General features: G+C 38.9%; 1 protein-coding gene across 1 annotated transcript in view; it reads right to left on the minus strand.

Annotated features, from left to right (window-relative positions):
- Positions 1–22,165, minus strand: part of CRYZL1 (crystallin, zeta (quinone reductase)-like 1) — a 40,466-nt gene that overhangs the window by 7,038 nt on the left and 11,263 nt on the right. Inside the window, exons 4-7 of the mRNA XM_006862547.1 lie at positions 21,534–21,578; positions 17,171–17,239; positions 4,790–4,923; positions 3,481–3,592 (exon numbers count right to left, since the gene is read on the minus strand). Coding sequence (XP_006862609.1) covers positions 3,481–3,592; positions 4,790–4,923; positions 17,171–17,239; positions 21,534–21,578 — 360 coding nt within the window. The remainder of the gene's footprint in view (positions 1–3,480; positions 3,593–4,789; positions 4,924–17,170; positions 17,240–21,533; positions 21,579–22,165) is intronic.

Raw genomic sequence — 22,165 nt, forward strand, 5'->3', positions numbered from 1 at the left:
AATCAATTAAACAAACAAAGGGCACATTCTGTCAGCCTGCCCCCTGGCCACTAGCACAGTCCTTCTCTTTCCATGAGTCTAGAGTCCTCAGCTGCTTCCTCTGTCCATGTCCCCATCTCTGCCTTCCTCTCTGTTGTCGCTGCTTCTCTGGATAGGGTCCCACATTCCAATCGGGCTCTTCTCCCTTGATGTCCTAGGGTCCTCTGTTGCTGGAATGTATGATTACCTACTTCCCACTTTATGTTACAAAACTTCTACCTTTACGGTTGTGACAATCGCAATTAGTCATGAAAACAATTACTCACTATTGAATCATTAGAATCTTCTCCTCATCTCCTTTCACCAGACCTATCTAGACAAGATGAAAACTATTTAGTGGGGAGTCTACCTTCCCCTGCACACTCTGAAACTACACTCCCTCTTGAAAAATTGTAAGCCAGTCATTTTGTGCCTTTATAATCCCAACATTTTAGGTAGCCAATGTCTAAGTTGCGCATCCCTATCACCCCTGCCTATAGAGGGGGTAGGATGAATACACCTTCCCTCTCAGTTGGTATTTTGAGCTACTACATCCATAACTATAGGGCAAGTTCATCAAATTGTAGCAATTTACACTTGTTACCTTTACCAAATTTTTTTTATCTTCTTTTAGTTGAGTTGTGATCTTCAAGTCATCCAAGCTAGGTCAAATGGGTACTAGTTGCAAGTATGAGTGTTCTTGTGCATCTCCCTTCACTTCATATCATCTGGACTCAGCTCTAACACTCCATAGCTATGTCTTTGTCCATGGGCTCAGGAGACCCCAGGTCTCACCATACTTGGTACCAACCAGCCCTTTCTCTTCTCTCTCTCATCTCCAGGTCGATGGGGGTTTATAGAATGTGGTCGAACTCAGACCATATCTTCATTGTAGCCTTTCCACCACTCCCACTCACCAATAGACTAACATGGTCACCAGCAAGCTTACTTACATGGCTGCTTTTATGAACCCTTTGAGTTTCAGTCTTGCAGGAGGGTTTGTCCTGAAGGGACTTGATTATTTGCCTTGATGGCTCCCCTGTGAACAACTTGCTTGTTCTTGTAATAGCCATTCAAACTGCCATTTTTGTTTTTGATTTTTCCTGCTGGACTTTCTTTCACAAAGTATCTTCTGTTCCTCTAGCTGCTCCAGGCTGGTTTGCTAGTACATGTTTATTAAGATATGAACTAAAAGATTAAACAATTTCTTACATTTGCTCAGACTGAATAGAGTTGAAGTACCTGGTTGGTGCAAATGGCTAATGCACTCAGTTGCTAATGGAAAGGTTACAAGTTCCCGTCCACCTTGAAGGGCCTTGAAAGAAAGGCTGAAGACCTACTTTGAAGAGATCAGCTATTGAAAATCCTATGGAACAGAGTTCTACTCTTCCATACATGGGGTTGCCATGAGTTGGAATCAATTCTATGGCAATGATACTTGCAAGAGCTAAAAAAGGTACATTATAGTATTTATGTACTGTTGCTGTGTGCCCTCAAGTCCATTTTCACTCACAGTGACTCTATATGACAGAATACAACTGCTCCATAATGTTCCCTAGGGGGATACAGGAATAGATCCCAAGGTCTTTTCTCTTGGGCAGCTCCTGGGGTAGGTTCAAACTGCTGACCTTTTGATTGGCAGCAGAGAGCGTTTTCACTGTGCAGACAGGGCTCTTTACTTATCTACTAGTGTCCTAGTAGTGCTGTATGATAAGCACTGAACTGGTAACTTCAAGGTCGGTGGTTCAAACCCACTAGCTGCTCTTCAGAAACTCTATATAGATAGGGTCGCTAAGAGTCAGAACCAATGCAATGGCACTCAACATCAACAGAGGCTATTTTATCTTTTTCAGTAATAGAAATCCCTGTGACCCCCAGCAAGGGCTCCCCAAGATGAAGAAAAATCTTGAGGATCACAGAAAAGTAACATAGTCATTTTTAGCAAAGTGAGTAAAGTTTAAAGTAATGTTAACTGGCTGCTTTAAAATACTGTATTAATTAGAGCAATACAATGAGACAATTACAAAAATTTCTCAAAATTTGAAAAGGCAATTGAAAGTATACGTTGGTTTCATTTTTCTGTTTGTTTTTTTTTAACTTATTATTGCGAACAGAGCAGATCAACAGTTTTATATTTAACAAATCATATATTTTGCTTCATTACAATGACTGCAATCCCCTCCATGTATCATCAGTTAACAGTATTTACTTACCTCTACTCACCTGAACTCTTGCTTGCATCCCTTTGTTTTTTTTTAACACCTTCTTGTTGAAGAAAATTCCTCTCAAAAGCTCCTCAGATTAGAGGTATCATTTAGCAGTGATCTAGAAATTTTAACAGTTGGGGGCAGGAGAGGGAGACTCTGGACTGAAGCAACCCATAAAGGCAAAATGACCAAGAAGAAACCTCTCTCTTTGACAACATTGTGTTATGCGTTTTTCTCCATTCTAATTTTAAATCTGTAAAATCTTTTTCTTATTTTTTTCCTTTCTGTGCCCCCTGCCTTATCTCCTTCTATTTCTTGGTTATTTTTGTCAGAAACATAATGTTCCAATGGAAATCATGTGGGGCAGGCCTGGGTTCAAATTCCACTCCAGCTAGTTTTCTAGTTGTAGATCCTTGGAGAAGCTAAAGAGATGCTGTTTCCTAGTCAGCCACAACACAGGTTCTGCTGGGGACTAATGGAGATAACACGCATGCCAGCACTCAATCAACTCTACTTGCCTTTTGTCTGCCTTTCATTTAGTCCGCTCATGCCTTTTCCTTCATCTGTTAGTTTTTCCATTCCTATCATTCTCCTTTCCTCTTTTCTTCTTTTCCACATTCATAGTTGTTTTTAACATGTTTAATTCTTTTCAAGAACTCACCAGTCTCCATTGTGTCCTGTTCGTAATGAACTATATCTGGCCAGTGTTTCTGTGTAAATGGATCATCTCCCTCTCTAATGCATCACAGAAAATATAGAATTTTAGAGGCATGTCTCTGCGGAAATGTGACGTCATAATATATTGATGTATTGGTTAAAATCATATCGACATCAAGTTTTTCTAAATTGTGCCTAAGTTCACCTAGTTCAAACTTAGAGTGATAAAAATGTTGCAGAGATGAAAAAACATTGAACGATGTAGGTTAAAAAAATAATTACAGTCATCACGTAAGCCAAATGCTTCTCCTCCTAGACTTATCTGTACATTTTTTTTTTTCCTTTTTCTATTAGGTAACATTTAAAAGTGTACTAAAGTAGTATACTTTACAAAACAATTTATAAAACAAAATTATCTATGGCCTTTGCTCTCTATCTGTTAATCCATCATGTTTTACTTGTTACTTTTAACTACACAGAAACAAAGCATGTTTTCCAAGTGCCTTTCATTTGGGACACTGTTTATAAGTACAGTTTTAAAGGTGATTTCTCTTCAAAAGTGTACATTGTAAAGTTTGTAATGAGTAATATTACCCACCTATAGTAGGCCTAAGTCTCTCCAGGCACTGCTTGTCTTCCAGGCTGCATACTGTTGAAATCACTTTGGCTCCTCTGTGGTGGGCTAACTGAATTGCTATTGTACCAAGTGTCTGTGAAGTAAAAAAACAAAACATGATGGATTAACAGATATAGGACAAAGGCCATAGTTAAGGTATTTTTTAAAATTGTTTGGTAAAGTATAAATACTTCAGTATATTTTTAAATGATACCTAATAGAAAAAGGAAAAAAAATCCAGATTAAGTCTGCTGTTGTTTTAAGTGCCTTTGAGTCAACTCGGACTCTGAACAATCCTGTGTAGGGTTTCCTAGGAGTGGCTGGTAGATTTGAATGACCGACTTTGCCTTTTAAACCAACCTTGCGGTCCAGTGCATTATTCTGCCATGCCACACCAGGCCTCTAGATAAGTCTAGGAGGAGAACCATCTGGCTGACTTCCTTCTTGAGATGGGGTGGTGAAAAAGCTGCTTAGGTCAGATGCTCACACTCATGCTAACCACAACATGTATTCTTAAGGATGGAGGGTTGCATTCAGAAATACAGCTTGGCAAGAGAAAAATGGGCTCTTAATAATGGCCTTGTCAGCATGATGTTAAGCTAATCACACAAATGCATAGGGTAGTCTAGCTAACTCTCAAGTTTAAAGCACTTCAAACAACACCCTGGGGAATTTAAGGAGAACACTACAATCCTGATGTTGGACAACAGGCTGAAGCCAATGTTGGAGATCCTGCCTTTTTGATAATGAAAACCATGGGAGGAAAGCATTCTTATCCATAGCCAGATTGAAAACAAAACTTTGATAAATTCACCACAAGTTTTGTAACATTTAAAAATTAGATTGTATTTTCATACATGCTTGCATAGTGTCCTGAACTACTTTTCTGATGAAACATGTAATATATTTAAATAAGCACCTTTCTGATCTTGTGTGATCCATCTATAAAATGTGACACTTTATGAACATTAAGTATAAGTGTGGGGGACATGGCAAAAAATTGGTAACAAGCTCTAAGGTATGCCCTTCAAAGAAACTGGTTCATGAACCAGTTCAGGCTTTGTATCACAGGCATGAATCTGCTTTTTAAAACAGAAGCAGATTCACAGTAATAGCAAACTAATCATGTGAGATCTAACTTTTATCTCTGATTGATAAAACCAGCTTATTATAACAAAATGGGAGTTTGGTAAAGAAATCAATATACCATTAGCAAATAGATGGTCCATTTATAAATTCCCTAAGCTTATTGCACTTTGATCTGTTTCTAAACAAAACTAGTAACACCCACACTTGCTCCATCCATTATCAGCACTGATTTTCCAGGAGAGAGATGAGAAAGGTAATGCAGAGCTGTGTAAGCTAGGACTCCATCCCGAATGGTTCCAGCTGCTTCTGTCCATGTTACCTTTTCTGGTTTATGAACTATCACACACAAAAAAAGAGGAAACACAGCCATTAGCAAGTGAAGACACAATGCATTAGCAAGTCTAATTAAACCTACCTCTTAGATGCGGACCCTTATCGGTTCCCACCACTGCCCAGACCCTATCTTCTCACATCTCAATTTTGGTCTCATGGGTTCCATTCCTGATTATGCACAATCCATTCTCAACATAGGAGCCAGTGACCCTATACAGTGTCTCCTAGGAGCAGCAGGAGAGGTGAACCACTGGCCTTGCAGTTCATAGGATAAGCACTGAACCACAAAAGTCAGCAGTTCAAACCTACCAGTCACTCCTTGGAAACCCTATACAGGGTCACAATGAGTTGGATCTGACTCGATGGCACTTTACAACAACATTTCTAGTTTAAAAACACATATAGAAAAGTACATACAACATAAAGCACAACAGGATGAGTAGATGCACCCTCCTTCCTGGTGGTCCATCACTCCAGCAACTTCCTCTCTTCCTCAGGAGTCATCCCATTCAAACTTAATTTCTTGTTTGCCCTTATAGCTTCTACTCCCATAGAGGTTTACAACCTTGGAAACCCTGTACAGGGTTGCTATGAGGGAGAACCACTGATTCCATGGCAAACTACCATCATCACCACCACCACTGTGCACTCATAAACAATATCACTTAGTTTTGTCAGTTTTATATAAATGAAATCACACTGCGTGCACTTTTTCTGTCCTGCTTTTGTTCAACATTCTATTTTTATGATGCATTGCTTTACATGCACATGGTGGTGCTTGTACTTTTTATTATTTTATGTATGATTTAAATTTGAATTTTCCTGACTTCCAATGAGACTGAGCATCTGGCCATCTGGAACTCCTTCTGTTAAGTGTCTGTTCTAATCTTTAATCTGTTTTTCTCTTGTGCTGTCTTTTTCTTGTTGATTAATAAGAGTTCCTTATATATTCTAGATGAGTCTTTTGTTCAGGTGTTACAGATATTGTTTCTAACTTTTTGGATATTCTTTTCAATCTCTTTAATAGTATATTTGGAATATAGATGTACTACAATGAGTCCTGGTGTGGCGCTGTGGGTTAATGTGCCAGACTGCAAAGCTATTTGAACTGCAAGGTCGGCGGTTCAAGCTCACCAGCTGCTCCTCGGAAACCCTATACAGGGTCGCTATTGGTCGGAACTGACTCGACAGCAATTAACAACAACAACAACAACAACAATGAGCTTATGTACACAAATTAACAGGGACGCCTGTATACCTAAAATTCAATAACTTCCCACTGCACTTAAAATGAAATGCAAGCTTTTAACAGTTAAAAAAGCTCCATGAGACCTAACTAATCTGCTATTCCTTATAGGCTTAAATATTGTGCTCATTATACACACTGTTATTTTTTACAGTATAAGCAGTCTTTTCTCATACTGCCTAAAATTAGCTGTACTTTTCATACTCTTTAACCAGCTTTTCCTCGAATGACAACAGATTCCAATGGACAGTCACCATTGCATTCAACAACACACTAGTGCCATCTAGTGGGGAATTTGAGCACTCAAGCATACATACACATTGAAAATATTCATCAGACAAGCAAGGCTAAAACATATTTAAACACCTGGCACTGGAACATATAAAATGAAGTTCAGGACAATTAATTTGCCTAAGGTCAGATAGTCTTGGTGTGGCACTGTAGGAAAAGCACTGCACTGCAAGGTTGGTTTGAACCGTCAGGTTGGCAGTTCAATTCACCAGCCACTCCTGGGGAACCCTATACTCCATACAGAGTCACTTTGAGTCAGAAACAAGGACATTTAATAATAAAAGTGAACAATGGAAATAATAATGCAGGATAATACAGTAGACTGCAAGGACAGTTTGAATTGCAAGATCAGCAGTTAAAACCCACCAGTCGTCCTCGGAAACCCTATATAGGGTCACTATGAATTGGACTGAATCAATGGCACTTTAACAACATCAACAAGGCCAAATAGCCAGTAAGGTTGAAAGCCCATCTAATCTAACAATAAATTATCTATGTACGATGCACTTGCATGGCATTTTCCTGGAACATCTCTATCATAAAAATTGGGAAAACCAAATATACAGCCCTAAAAAAAGTTGCCAACAATAACAAAACTATATTTAAGATAGCAAGAGCTTTAAAATTGCACAGTGAAACTGGGGTAGTGTCAAGATTCTTGCTTTTGTGTTAGGTGGTCCACTGGTGTTTATTAGAAAACGAATGAAATATGTAAATGAAGGCCATGTCTGGAGTATTAATGAATGTGCCCAGCCCAATGATTATATTTCAATTATTTGCACGCACCTTAGGTCCAAAGGAATAAAAGACAAAAGTGTCAAAGTTTGAATGAAAAACACACAGATTGGCTTAAGAAGTAAAAGCATAAATTAGAAGGGTCATTCAGCTTTTTCATTCTATCTTCAATATTCTTACAACAGGATTAACATTTTGCCTTAGGTGAGAAGTCATTGTGGTGTTGTGGGCTAGGTATTGGGTTGGTAACCACAGAGGCTATCTGCTCCTATAAATATTTCCACTCTCAGAAACCCTATGTAAGGGTGGCTAGGAGTCTGGTAGCGTAGTGGTTATGAATTGGGCTGCTAATCTCACGGTCAGCAGTTCTGCGGGAGGAAGATAAGGCTTTCTACTCCCGTAAAAATTTATAGCCTCGGAGACCCTGTACAGGGTTGCTATGAGTTGGAACCGACTCCACAGCACATAACAAGAAGAAGTCAGAATTGACTTTATGGAAGTGGGTTTGGTTTTGATAATGGATATTTCATTAAACAATACCAGACAAAGACTTTATAGGAAAAAACACATTACATGAAAAGACAGTCAAGGTGCACTGAAAATTTCCCACCTCCAAATTTTGAGGGAACCTAATGAACTGATTTCCTTTTTTATACAATGTTGGAGATGCAGGAGAGCTTAGGGGTCCACCAAGCTTGACGTCCTCATTTGTAGATAAAATAAACATGCCCAGAATCTTGGTGGTTCAAACCCACCAGCTGCTCCTCGGAAACCCTATACAGATCGCTGTGAGTCGGAATCAACTTGATGACATTTAACAACAACATAAATGCTTACAAGGTCTTTTATAGTATTGCTTTCTCATATACTTCAGTGTGTTTTCTGACTCTCATTCCCGATTTATAGGAAAAATAAAATGTCATTCGTATATTTTGCCTATCTTAGTTTAAACTTTACATCCAGGAAATTTTTAAAATCCAGTTTGCTTTTTGTATACTCCATTTTAAAATTCCTCAGTCATCAGCAATGACCAGTGTTCCCCCCTACCTCTGAAACAGTTCGCCTTCTATGACAATTTAGTTTAAGTTGTTGTTGATAAGTGCCACACACAGTCAGCTCCAACTCACAGCAACCCTATATAGGGTTTCCAAGGAGTGGCTGATGGGTTTGAATTGCTGACCTTGTGGTTCAAATTGACTTTGTGGTCTAGTGCATTATCTGCAGCACCACATCAGTTTTAGTTGTTGTTGTTGTTATGTGCCGTGGAGTCGGTTCCGACTCAAAGTGGAACTGCTGGTAGTTTCGAACTGCTGACCTTGAGGTTTGCAGCCCAATTCATAACCAGTATGTTACCAGAGCTCCTGTTGTTAGGTGCCATTAATTTGGTTCCAACTCACAGTGACCCTCTAAAGGGCTTCTGAGGAGCAGCTGGTGAGTTTGAAATGCTGACCTTGTGGTTTGCAGTCCAGTGCTGATTCTACAGCATCACACCAGGAGTTCCCTGGTTACAAATGTCCAGTTCACAATAAAGCTCACTCTTGCTGCCCTGTGCTGTTGTTGCTAAATGCCGTCAAATTGGTTCAGACTTATAGCAACCTGTATAGCGTATCTGAGAATCAGGTGGTAAATTTAAACTGCTGGCCTTATGGTTCGCAGTACAGTGCTTATCCTACAGCAGCACAGCAGAAGTCCTCAGTTTAAGTTAGTGAGTAAATATATAAGCCTGACAATCCTAACTAAAGGTTTTAGTTAAGTCTTCTACAACACCTGGAGTCCTGGTGTGGCACTGTGGGCTTACGTGACAGACTGCAAAGTCGTTTGAACTACAAGGTGGGTGGTTCAAGCAAGCTCACCAGCTGCTCCCTGGAAAACCTATAAGGTCTTTATAGGTAGGAATCGACTCCACGGACACTAACAACAACTACTACAGCACCGAACAACAACAACAACAACATATTTACATGGCTCTTAGAAGAATAGAGGCAAGAAGGGCTTTCTAAGGAAAATTCTAGACCAAAAGTAGTTTCCTGAAAAGGTGCCAGTGGGGGTCCTGAATTCTTAAACTGCATATAAAAGCAGCTATAGAGCAGAAACTTCACTCTTTTATGATGTTTATCTTTCAAAAGAAGACTGACTCCATTTCTGGGTTTGTAGCTGTTATTAAGTACAATCCAGCATAGGGTTTCCAAGAAGTGACTAGTGGGTTTGAAATGCTGACCCTATGGTTGGCAAGTCAGTGCTTATCCACCACACCAAGGCTCCCATCTAGGTTTAATATATATGTAAATCAACACTGGCCTCAGATTTCTGGAAAACTTTCTTTCAAAAACTGGTTTTTAATAGCATTATTTGGAAATTCTAGACACAATAAATAATAGAAAAATTACTGAAAACTTTTTAATTCGAGGACTGGAATGCCAAAGTTTCATAGCCCTCCATTAACTTACTGTATGGACTGGTACAAATAGATTTCCTAGCAGTCCAAAACAAAAATTGGCCTTTGTTCCTGGAAGGCCTAGTTTAAGAAAAAAATGGGAGAAATTTTCAGTAAAATAGCTAGAGCACATATAAGCATATACATGTTGTGGTTGTTGTTAAGTGCCGCCGAGTCAGTGACCCTGTACAGGGTTTCGGATGATCCATAGGTGAGTTTGAACGGCCCAACCTTGCAGTTCAGACCGCTTTGCAGTCTGGTGCATTAACCCACAGTGCTATACCAGGACTCCTGATAAGCATATATAAATAATAACATAATGAGTCCCAGCATAAGAAACAGATTGTTAGCAATACCCCTGAACTCCCTGTGTTTCCATTCCTGCCTCCCTTCCCCACAAAGGTAACCTCCACTTGACTTTATCATTCCTTTCTTTTCTATATATCTTTAGAGTATATACTTAATTTTGTATATTTTTTTAACTCTATGTAAATAAGTTATATCACACCGTTTGTATTCTTTTGAAACTTGTTTTTCTCATTCAATATTGTTTGTAAGATTTACCCATGTTTATGTGTTTGGCTCTTGCTCATTTCACTGCTGGGTGGAGTTCCATTGTATGGTGTTGTTGTTGTTAGGTGCCACTGAGTTGGTACTGACCCATAGCAACCTTATGCACAACAGAACGAAATACCGCCCGGTCCTGCGTCAACCTCACGATTGTTGCTACACCTGCCCACATCAGTGCTGCCAGTGTGCCAATCCATCTTGTTGGGCATTTTGCTTTTCTTCTCTGACCCTTCATTTTACCAAACATGATATCCTTCTCCAGGGACTGGTCCCTCCTGATAATATGTCTGAAGTATGAGAGATGAAGTCTGGCTATCCATGCTTCCAAGGAGCACTCTGGCTGCACTTCTTCCAATGCAGATCTATTTGTTTCTTTTTGGCAGTCCATGGTACTTTTAATTATCCTCCAACACCATAACTCAAATGCATCATTCTTCTATGTCTTCCTTATTCACTGTCCAACTTTCACATTCATATGAGGTTATTGAAAATACCATGACTTGAATCAGGCACAATTTAGTCTTCAAACTTGACATCTTTGCTCTTCAACACTTTAAAGAGGTCTTGTGCTGCAGATTAATCTTTTCTCCATTTATATGGATGCTGTTTATTGGTCCAGTTGGAGGACTTTTAGCTTCTTTACATTGCGATGCAACCCATTCCGAAGGCTGTGGTCTTTCATCTTCATCAGCAAGTATCTTAAGTCTTTTACGATTTCAGCAAGTAAAGTTGTATCATCTGCATATTGTAGGTTGTTAATGAGTCTTGCTCCAATCCTGATGCCAAGTCTTTCTTCATATAAACCAGCTTCTCAGATTATTTGCACATATAGACTGAACAAGTATGGTGAAAGAATACAAGCTTGGCACACAACTTTCCTAATTTTAAACCATTTGGTGTTCCCTTGTTCTGTTCAAACAACTGCCTCTTGGTCTATGTACAGGTTCCTCATGAGCACAATTAAGTGTTCTGAGTACTCATTCTCTGCTATGTTGTACATAGCTTGTTATGTTCCACACAATCGAAAGACTTTGCATAGTCAATAAAACACAGGTAAACATCTTTCATGTATTCTCTGCTTTCAGCCAAGATCCATCTGACATCAATAATGATATCCCTCGTTTCATGTCCTCTTCTGAATCTTGACTGAACCTTTGGAAGTTCTCTGTCAATGTATGGTTTCAGCCATTTTTGTATCATCTTTTAACAAAATTTTACTTGCATGAAATATTATTGATAATGTCATATGATTTCCACATTCCGTTGGAATGGGTACAAATATGGATCTCTTCCAGTCAGTAGGTCAGGTCTTCCAAACTTCTTAGCAAAGGTGAGTGAATGCCTCCAGTGCTACATCAGTTTGTTGAAAGACTTCAATTTGTAATCCATCAATTTCCGATGCCTTGTTCTTTGCTAATTCCTTTAATGCATCTTGGACTTCTTCCTTCAGTATCATTGGCTCTTGATCATATGCTAACTCCAAAAATGGTTGAACATCAACCTTTTTTTGGTACAGTGACTCTGTATTCCTTCCATCTACATTTGATGTTTTCTTCATCATTCAGTATTTTGCCCTTAGAATCCTTCAATATTTCATATCAAGGCTTGAATTTTTTCTTCAGTTTCCTCAGGTTGACAAATGCTGAGTGGGTTCTTCCCTTTGGGCTTTCTAACTCCAGGTCTTTGCACATTTCGTTATATTTGACTTTGTCTTCTCTAGCTGACCTTTGAAATTTTATGTTCAGCTTTTTAACCTCCTAATTTCTTCCATTTGCTTTAGTATCTCTACGCTGGAAAGCAAGTTTCAGAGTCTCTTCTGACATCCATTTTGGACTTTTTATTCTGTCTTGTCTTCTTAATGATGACCTTTTGCTTTTTTCCTGTATGATGTTCTTCATGACATCCCACATCTGATCTGGTCTTCGGTCTTTAGTGTCTAATGCATCAAATCTGTTCTTGAGATGATCTCTAAATTCAGGTGGGATATGTTCAAGGTCATATTTTGGCTCTCAAGGACTTGTTTAAATTTTCTTCAAATTCAGCCTTAACTTGCATATGAGCAATTGATGGTCTGTTTCATTTTCTTTGTGGTGAACATTTGAGCTGCTTCTAGTTGCACCCGCTATTACAAATCATATTGTGATGATGAACTTTCGTGCATGTCTCCTGGTGCACATCAAGCTTCTCTGGGATCTATAACTAGGAGGAGAATTACTAGGTCTTGGGTTTACACATCATTACTTTTATTAGATTATTTTTTATTTTACTGAATTATTTTCTAATGAATTTGTACCAAATTATACTCCCAGTGCATAAAAGGTTCTGGGGCTCACATTCCTGCCACTTGGGATGATCAAACTTTAAAAAGTTTGTCAATCCAGTGAGTGCATTTTTGGGGCTTATGGGAACTTTACCCAAAGAAGTTGGATTTTGTCCTTGGTTACTGAGAAATAATCTCTAAAAAAAAATTAAAAAAAATTTTAATCATCTTCAGTAAAGACTCCAGGCCACACCTAAGCAAACATGTTTGGTGAGGTAACAAGGTGACTTGGATGGGGACTGGCCAGGTTGGACAGACCCATGGTGTAATACCTCATGATCATCTTTCGAAATCAACTGGTCTCAGGGGAGAGGGGCTGGAGTTTGCATTATGTAATGAGACCCCTAATACAAGCTATGGACACTGAAACTCTTGGTAAGCAAAAAACATCTGCTCTTGGGGAATAGTATGTACCTTTTTTTTTATATGGAAGCTCTGTGTTGGAAGCCTCCCAAACATCTCACTATGCGTTTTCTTTTTTATGCAGATCTTGATTTATAATACAGCTGTAATTTAAAGTATAGCACTTTCTATGAGCTCTGATCATTCCCAAGGGAACTGTCAAATCCTAAGTAGTGGGAGCTAGCAGGTAAGAAGTAAAGAGGAAATGGGAATCCCTGATTTTTATGCCCGGTGTCCAGTGAATCCCTGAATTTGCAGCCAGCAGTGAGGGTGTTGTGTGGACTCCCAAACTTATGGAATCTGGAATCTGAAGTCAGGCCTAGTTGGCAATGTAGCGCTGACCTTCTGTGAGACCTGACCTCACTTCAGGTGGTTAGGGTCATGAGCATTCTGCATGGGCAGCTGATGTCAGAATTGAACAGAGAAGTGAGAAACTGAAATTTCATATTTGGATTTGATTATTCTGATACAATAACAGTATCTCAAAATGGTTTTATTTGCTTTTTCCCTAATTACTAAAGAGATGCAGCACGTTTTCACTATGGTTTTATAAATACATTTGCACACGTACCTGTAGTTTAAATATTCAAGAAGTAAACTGCTGTAAGAAACATTAAAAACTATCATTGCAGTTAAATTGAGCACTGAGCAACAGATATTAGCAACAGCAACTAGAGACAAGTTTTCTCATTCTTTCCTGTTTCAGACTCTACATATATTATCTAGGTTTTACATAGCTTTAAGTAATAAATAAAATAATCTGATTAGGGAATAATTTCAAAGCCAAGGGATAAGACATTTTTCAAAAATTTCCCCAGCACATGGTATTTTCCTGGGTCACAACAGATCTTGCTTTGTAATCTGTGTAACTTCATTTTTTCAGAGCCCACTAGCCTGGAGGCACAGCTAACAAGTGTTCACAGGAAGAGTCATTACTCCAATCCCCCCACACTTATGTCTCTTCTGGACCTGTGGTCTTGACTGTGTTCCCTCCACAATGCTGTCCCCATGATATGAGTCACCAGTTGTGCTAACTCTGGTGTTGGTCTATTTGTGACTCTCCCCCCTCTCCTTTTGGACTGCCAATCTGATGGTCAGCAGTTTGAAACTACCACCCATTCTGCAGGGAAAAGATGAGGCTTTCTGCTCCCATAAATATTTACAGCCTTGGAAACCCTATATAGAGTCACTACGAGTAGGAACCAACTCTACAGTACAACCTCATTTGGTAGTAGGCTGTAGATATTAGGTGCCATCACATCAACTTTGACTCATATATTTCCCCATAGGGTTAAAAAAATTTTTTTTTTAATCTTGTTGTGAATTGAGTGAAGGTTTACAGAGCAGATCATCAGTTTTACATTCAGCAAATCATACACTTTGCTTTACCATGTATTTGCAATGCCCTCCATGTACGAACAGTTAACATTTACACCTCTATTCCCTTTAACTATTGCATTCCTCCCTATGTCTCCCACTACTTTCATCTTTCCTTTGCTAACCCTTGCTCTTGTTGTATAGTTGCCAGCCCTGTCACCCAAGTAACATGTTTCTATCTTGTAGCCTGTGAATAATTTTCCCTCCTCCCTTCTCCCCACTGCCCACCGTAACCATCATAGATTGTTTCTTAGGAAAATCTTACAACATTTTACATTATTCTCAATATTTGTCCTTTTTTGACTGAAAAATTTCATTCAGCATAATGTCCTCCAAGGTCATCCATGTTGTGCGGTGTTTCACAGATTCATCATTATTCTTCAACATTGTGGAGTCTTTCATTGAGTGCATATACCAAAGTTTGTTTAATTATTCTTCTGTTGATGGACATTTAGGCTGTCTCCATTTTTTTTTTTCTTAAATGTTTTATTGTGAATTATGTGATAGTTTACATGGGAGAACATTAGTTTTACATTCATTCTATCGTATATTGTCTCATTGCCACGGTTACAATCCCTTCCATGCAATCCTTTGCCCGGTCTTCAGCACACAGTAGCTCTTCCTCTCTGGATCTAAAGTCTCCAGCTGCTCCATCGCTCCACGTCATCATCTCTGGCTCCATTTCAGGCATCACTGCTTCTCTGAGTAGGGTCCCGCTCTCTGCTCTTCTCCTTTGATGGTCCTAGGGACCTCCACTCCTAGACTGAAAAGTTAATCACGCCCCTCCTTGCTATAAAACGTCTACCTTTACATTTCCGACCCTCACAATCAGTCCTGATAACAATTATTCACTATTGTATCACAAGAGACCCGTCTGCATTTCATTGCATCAGCCCCGCCTAGTCAGGCTGAATACTACTCACTGGAGATTCTATGTCTCCATTTTTTCAATGTGTCTCTTTGTAGACAGCATATTGAAGGATCCTGTTTTCTTATCTATTCTGTTCGGTCTTTCGACTGGTACATTTAATCCATTTACATTCAGTGTAATTACTGATAGGTATGAATTGATTAGAGGAGAATATTGCAAGTACCATGGGCTGCCAAAAGAACAAACAGATCTGTGTTGGAAGAAGTGCAGCCAGTGTGCTCCTTGGAGGCCAGGATGGCCAAGCTTCATCTCCCATTCTTCAGACATATTGTCAAGGAGGGACGAGTCGCTGGAGAAGGATATCATGTTTGGTAAGGTGGAGGGTCAGAGAAAAAGAGTAAGACCCCCAACAAGATGGATTGGCAAAGTGGCAGCATCAATGGGCTCAAGCATGGCAACAATTGTGAGGTTGGCCCAGGACCAGGTAGTGTTTCGTTCTGTTGTACATACGGTCACTGTGAGTTGGTACCAGCTCGATGGCACTCAACAACAACAAGAACAATGAATTGATAGCTGTCATTTTTTTTTTAAAGTTTTTATTGTGAATTGAATGATAGTTTACATGGGAGAACATCGGTTTTATACCATTGTTTCACTGCAATGATTACAATCTCCCCCGTGCATCATCATTCAACAGTATTTGTTTCTATTCTCTTTGTGGTTTTTTTTGGGGTGTGTGTGATTGCTGTCATTTTGCGTTGTGTATTTTTCTTGTGTGTGGTGCTGCTGGTTTCTTTGTTCCATCAATTTTCTATGCTGAACTCAGTTTGTTTGTGGGTTTTCTTTTCATTTCTGTTGTATTCATGTTTACTAAATCTTTCTGATTTTCCTCTTTAATTCTGATGTGCAGGTGTATTAATTTTAAGGATAAATTACATGTTACTCCATAATTTATTAATTTCTTCCTGTATTTAAAACAGTTTGTTCCATCTTGAAATCTACCTGACTTCCTTGCCATTTGGAAGTTCTGTGTATACACTGCTTCCCCTATAGAGTTTTCTAGGCTGTAATCTTTATGGGAGCAAATTGCCAGGTTTTTCTCCCATAGAACTGCTGGGTATATTGGAACCACCAAACTTTTATTTCACAACACAACCAAGTACGTAACTATTGTACCAACAGGCTCCTATAATAGGAGGCTAGGCTTTATTATTCCCTCAGGCCTCACATGGTCATGTCTGTGCTTTTTCCTGTCTTCACTTTGTTGAAGTGGGAGAAAGCCATTCCCCTCTCACCCAGGATGTACTTTGGAAAAGCCTACTTTCCCCACTTGCTTTCTTAATTTGTAATGTAATCTACTGTGGGACAGTTTGTATGTTATGCTTCTTGAGTTTTTCTTCCATTTCTTTGAGTATCCTCTCCCACTTTTCAAAGCTCTTTTCATGGGCATTGCAAATGATGAAACGTCTACAAACTAGTTAGCCTGAATAAGAATTTTATGGATACTAATTGTAGTCCTAAGGAGCTCTGGTAGCGTAAGGGTTACGAATCGGGCTGCTAACCTTAAGGTTGGCAGTTTGAAACTACCGGCTGTTCCGTGGGAGAAAGATGTGGCTTTCTGCTCCCGTAAAGATTTACAGTCTCAAAAACCCTATGCAGGGTCACTATGCGTCAGAACGGACTCCATGGTACTTAACAATAAGAACAATTGTAGTCCTGGTGTGACACTGTGGGTTAATGCACCAGACTGCAAAGCTGTTTGAACTGCAAGGTCGGTGGTTCAAGCTCACCAGCTGCTCCTCAGAAACGCTACACAGGGTTGCTATGGGTCGGAGTCAACTTGACAGCATGTAATAACAATTGTAAGATAGAAAGCATTCACATGACCAGCTACCAGTTCTTTATCACATATATTCACAGTAGATGCAAAGAAATAAAATGTTACTAAACACCACACATCAATGAAGACTTAGATCAGTTCTTGGAAACTGAAATGTTACATACCCAAGTAATGCTCATGCACTCTAACAACTTCACAGAGCCCAGGGTCTTCAGAATCTAGGGGTAAAATTCCTGCAAATCAAAATAAGATATTTAAGACAAAACAATCCAAGTATGTATTCATTTCTTATGAGATGCCAGTAAGGACTAGTATAAATTTTGTTCAGAGGTATTTTGAGAAAGGTTCCAGTACTTGCTAATATGGGAATAGAGATTTCAGAGACATGAGAGGGAAGTGATCATTCATTTACTGACATGAATACTACAGCACCTGTAGTATTACCTTTTTTCTGTTTCTTCTTCTTCCTTCACCTCTGAGTCAACAGAAATGACAATAGCTAATGTGTAGAACCAAGTAAGAGTTTTTGGGGCACCTGGGTTCTTGGTTCTAATTATTCCTGATGCATCTTTTTTCAGTTTGGTTCCATGAGGTACACTCAGTCTGCTTCCAATAGAATCCCATTTTTTCCTTCAACAAGTCTGGTTTTATTCTTGGTTCCTTACTGTGATAAACTGAGATAAAACTGAAGATAACTGTGAAAAACAGAGTATTACTGACTTCTTGGAAACAAAGACAGGAAAGACATAGATTATAAATCTTCCAGAAAAATACCCGAGTCAAAGGTAGTACTATAAAAAAGCACAGAAATCCTGCCTATAAATATACTCTTAACAGCTTCAAACAAGCTGTTCAAGTCTAAATATATTTCTATGAATATCCTCTATGGAGAAAAGGTAATTTCAAAGACTACTTCTTGTTGTTGTTAGGTGCTGTTGAGCCTGTTCCAACTCACAGCAACCCCATGCATAAAAGAACAAAACACTGCCCGGTCCTGTGTCATCTTCACAGTTGTTATGTTTGAGCCCAGTGTTGCTGTTAATGTGTCAGTCCATCTTGTGCAGGGCTGGGGGGTGGGGTGTCTTCTTTTTCACTGACCCTGCACTTACCATGTTGCCCTGTTCCAGGGATAGGTTCCTTCTGATAAGTTCAAAGTACGAGAGGAGAGACTTCGTCTTCATCTCACCATGCTCGCTTCTAAGGAACATTTCTGATTGTACTTCTTCAAGACAAATTTGTTTGTTCTTCTGACAGTTCATGGTACTTTCAATATTCTTTGCCAACACCATAATTCAAAGGCATCGATCCTTCTACATTGTTTCTTACTCACTGTCTAACTTTAACACACATATGAAATGACTGAAAATAGTGTGGCTTGGGTCAGGTGCACCCTAGTCCTCAAACTGACATCTTTGCTCTTGAACACTTTAAAGAGGCCTTTTGCAGAAGATTTGCCTAAAGCATCTGTGTCATTTGATTTATTGATGGCTGCTTCCAACAATGTTAACTGTGGATCCAAGCAAAATTAAGTCTTTGACAACTTCCATTTTATCTCAGTTTATCATGACGTTATTTACTGGTCCAGTTTTGAGGATTTTCACTTTCTCTACATTGAGGTGCAATCCATATAGTCTTTGACATTCATCAGCAAGTACTTTAAGACCTCTTCACTTTCAGCAAGCAAGGTTATGTCTTCTGCATATCACAGGCTGTTAGTGACTCTTCTTCCAATCCTGATGCCATGTTCCTCTTCATATATCCAGCTTCTCATATTATTTGCTCACCATACAGATTTGAGTAAGTATGGTGAAAGGATACAACAGTGACACACACCTTTCCTGATTTTAAACCATTCAATATCCTCCCCCCTTTTTCTGTTTGAATGATTTTATCTTAGTCTTTGTGCAAGTTCCTCATGAACACAATTAAGTGTTCTGGAATACCCATTCTTTGCAATGTTAGTCATAGTTTGTTATGATCCAGTAGAATGCCTTTGCACAGTCAACAAAGCACAAGTAAACATCTTTTTGGTATTCTCTGCTTTCATCTGATGTCAGCAATGATATTCCTCCATTCCTTATCCTTTTCTGAATTGGACTGAATTTCTGGCAGTCTCCTGTTGATGCACTACTGCAATCATTTTTGAATTATCTTCAGGAAAATTTTACTTGCATGTGACATTAATGATATTGTTCTATCATTACCACATTCCATTGGGTCAACTTTCTTTGGAATGGGCACAAATATGGATCTTTCCAATCGGCTGGTCAGGTCTTCCAAATTTCTTTATGTTGACAAGTGAACTCCTCAGTTGGTTGAAACATTTCAATTTGTATTCAGTCAATATCTGGAGCCTTGTTTTTCACCAACATCTTCAGTGTACCCTGGACTTCTTCCAATACCATCAGTTCTTGATTACATGGTACTTCTTGAAACGACTAAACATTGACTGATTATTTTTGGCTACAGTGAGTCTGTGTATTCCTTCCATCTTTTGATGTTTCCAAGGTCACTCCATATTTTGCCCAGGGAATTCTTCACTATTGCAATCCAAGATTTGAATGGTTTCTTCAGTTCTTTCAACTTGACAAATATTGAGCGTATGTGCTTCCCTTTTAGTATGCTACCTCCAGAGTCTGCACATTTCATTGTAATATTTAACTCTTTCTTCTTCAGTTGCCCTTTGAAATGATCTGTTTAGCTCTTCTACTTCCTCATTTCTTGCATTTGCTTTAGCTTCTCTATGCTGAAGAGCAAGTTTCAGAGCCTCTTCTGACATCCACTTTGGTCTTTTCTTTTTTTCTTGTCTTTTTAATGACCTTTTACTTTCTTCAAGGATGATGTTCTTGATGTCATCCCACAACTCTTTGGATTTTCGGTCATTAGTGTCTAATGCATCAAATGGGTTCTTGAGATAGTCTCTAAATTCAGGCAGAATATACTCAAGGTCATATTTTGGCTCTCGTGGGGTTGTTTAAATGCTTTTCAGAAACAGGCTAAACTTGCATATGAGCAATTGATGGTCTGTTTCACAGTTGGCCTCTGGCCTTGTCTTGACTGATGATATCAAGCTTTTCCATAGTCTTTTCCACATATATACTCAATTTGATTCCTGTGTATTCCATCTGGTGAGATCCATATGTATAGTTGCCTTTTATGTTGCTGAAAATCGATATCTGCAATGAGTAAGTCATCGGTCTTGCAAAATTCTATCATGCGATCTCCAGCATTATTTCTAGTACCAAGGCTATATTTTCCAACTATCAATCCTTCTTGTTTGCTTCCAACTTTCACATTCAAATCACCAGTAATTATCAAAACATCTTGACTGCATACTTGATTAATTTCAGATGGAAGAAATTGGTAGAATTCTTCACTTTAGTACTTGGTGTGCAAATCTGAGTCACAGTGGTATTAACTGGTCTTCGTGTAGGTGTATGGATATTATCTTCTCACAGACAGCATTGTACTTCAAGGTCTTAAAATGCTCTGTTTGATGATGAATGTGACACCACTGCTCTTCAGTTTGTTGTTCTCGTCATAGGAAACCATGACTGTTTGATTTAAAATGGCTAATACCAGTCCATTCCAGCTCACTAATGCCTAGGGTTATCAGTCTTTATTACATTTTGACAACTTCCAATTTTCCTCGATTCATACTGCATACATCCCACGTTTCGATTATTAACAGATGTTTGCAGCTGTTTCTCCTTGGTATCAGTTATCCCAAAGTCTACTATTAAAGATGTTGTTGTTGTTAAGTGTTGTCGAGTTGGTTCCAAGCCACAGTGACCCTATATAGGGTTTTCGAGGAGCAGTTAGCTGGTGAACTTGAACTGTCCACCTTGCGGTTCAAAGTGACTTTGCAGTCCAGTGCATTAACCCACAGTACCACACCAGGACATACACTGTATATATTTGTGTAACTGCCTTGAGTAGGAATATGTTATTGTTAAGTGCCATCATGTTGACTCTAATGCATAGCGACCCTTTATAGGGTTTCTGAGGAGAAACTGGTGGGTTAAACTGCTGACCTTGTGGTTCGTAATCCAGTGCTGATCCCACAGCACCATACCAGGAGTCTGGGTAGAAATGTACATGTATATATTTTTAAAAATAGTACTAATTTTAAAACCAATGAAATGTTTTAAGTAAATTTTTGTTCTACATGAGTAGCAATGATAAAGCTCAGCAGGATTCAAGTGGGATTTGGAAACTGAAGCTAACTCATTCAGCAGCCTTTAATCTGGCAATACACTAGAAAACTGTCAGGAAAAGGTTATGCCAAGCATAATAGAAACTAGAGCTATCCTTCTATCGATGATAGATTCTACAGCCAAATAGTGATGCTTTAAATGTTCCATTGGTTATCAAGTTTACAATTCTATTCTCTACTGGATATCTGAGAGCAAATTCCAAAAATCAAGAAATTACTTCTATAAGACACTAGGTCCCAATGAACATTAACTATTATACATAGAAAAGGCAGTAAAATAGACGATTTGCAACATAAGACTTATAACTTACCCACTACTTCATCATCTGGTTGAAAGAATGATACCTTGCTTCCAACTAAAGAATGGGAGAAATCAACAATTAATATAATGAAGTTACTCAGTATAATTCTTATTAAAATGAATCAAAGATCCTTAGGTTTATAAGAAATCACTAACTTAGAAAAAAGGCCAAGAAATTCTAGGACACCTTGGTTGTCTTGAAGGATTGTAAGGTAGAATACTTTGATTCTGGATTCTCTGGGAAATCTGGGTCATGTGATTGTTGACACAAAGGAGAAGGATATCGTATTTGAAACAAATAAACTCTTGAGCTTATTTAGTTAACTTTAAGGATAAAAGAGTAAAGGAAAATAATGTGTTCAACTGACTGCTTACCCCTCCCATGGCTAGCAAGTTCTATCTTTAGCATATTGGTAGAATTTCTGAGACATAGTAAGGAATCCTTGTTAAGGGTCACATATTGTTGTTGTTGTCAGGTGCCATCAAGTCGGAACCGACTCATAGTGACCCCATGCACAGCAGAACGAAACAATGTCCGATCCTGGGTCAACCTCACTACCGCTGCCACACTTGACGCCATCAATGATGCCACCTGGCCGACCCATCTTGTTGGGGGTCTTCTTCTTTTTCTTTGACCCTCCA

The sequence above is a fragment of the Chrysochloris asiatica genome, unplaced genomic scaffold, assembly GCF_000296735.1.
Source record: "Chrysochloris asiatica unplaced genomic scaffold, ChrAsi1.0 scaffold00049, whole genome shotgun sequence".
Taxonomy (NCBI): Eukaryota; Metazoa; Chordata; class Mammalia; order Afrosoricida; family Chrysochloridae; genus Chrysochloris; species Chrysochloris asiatica.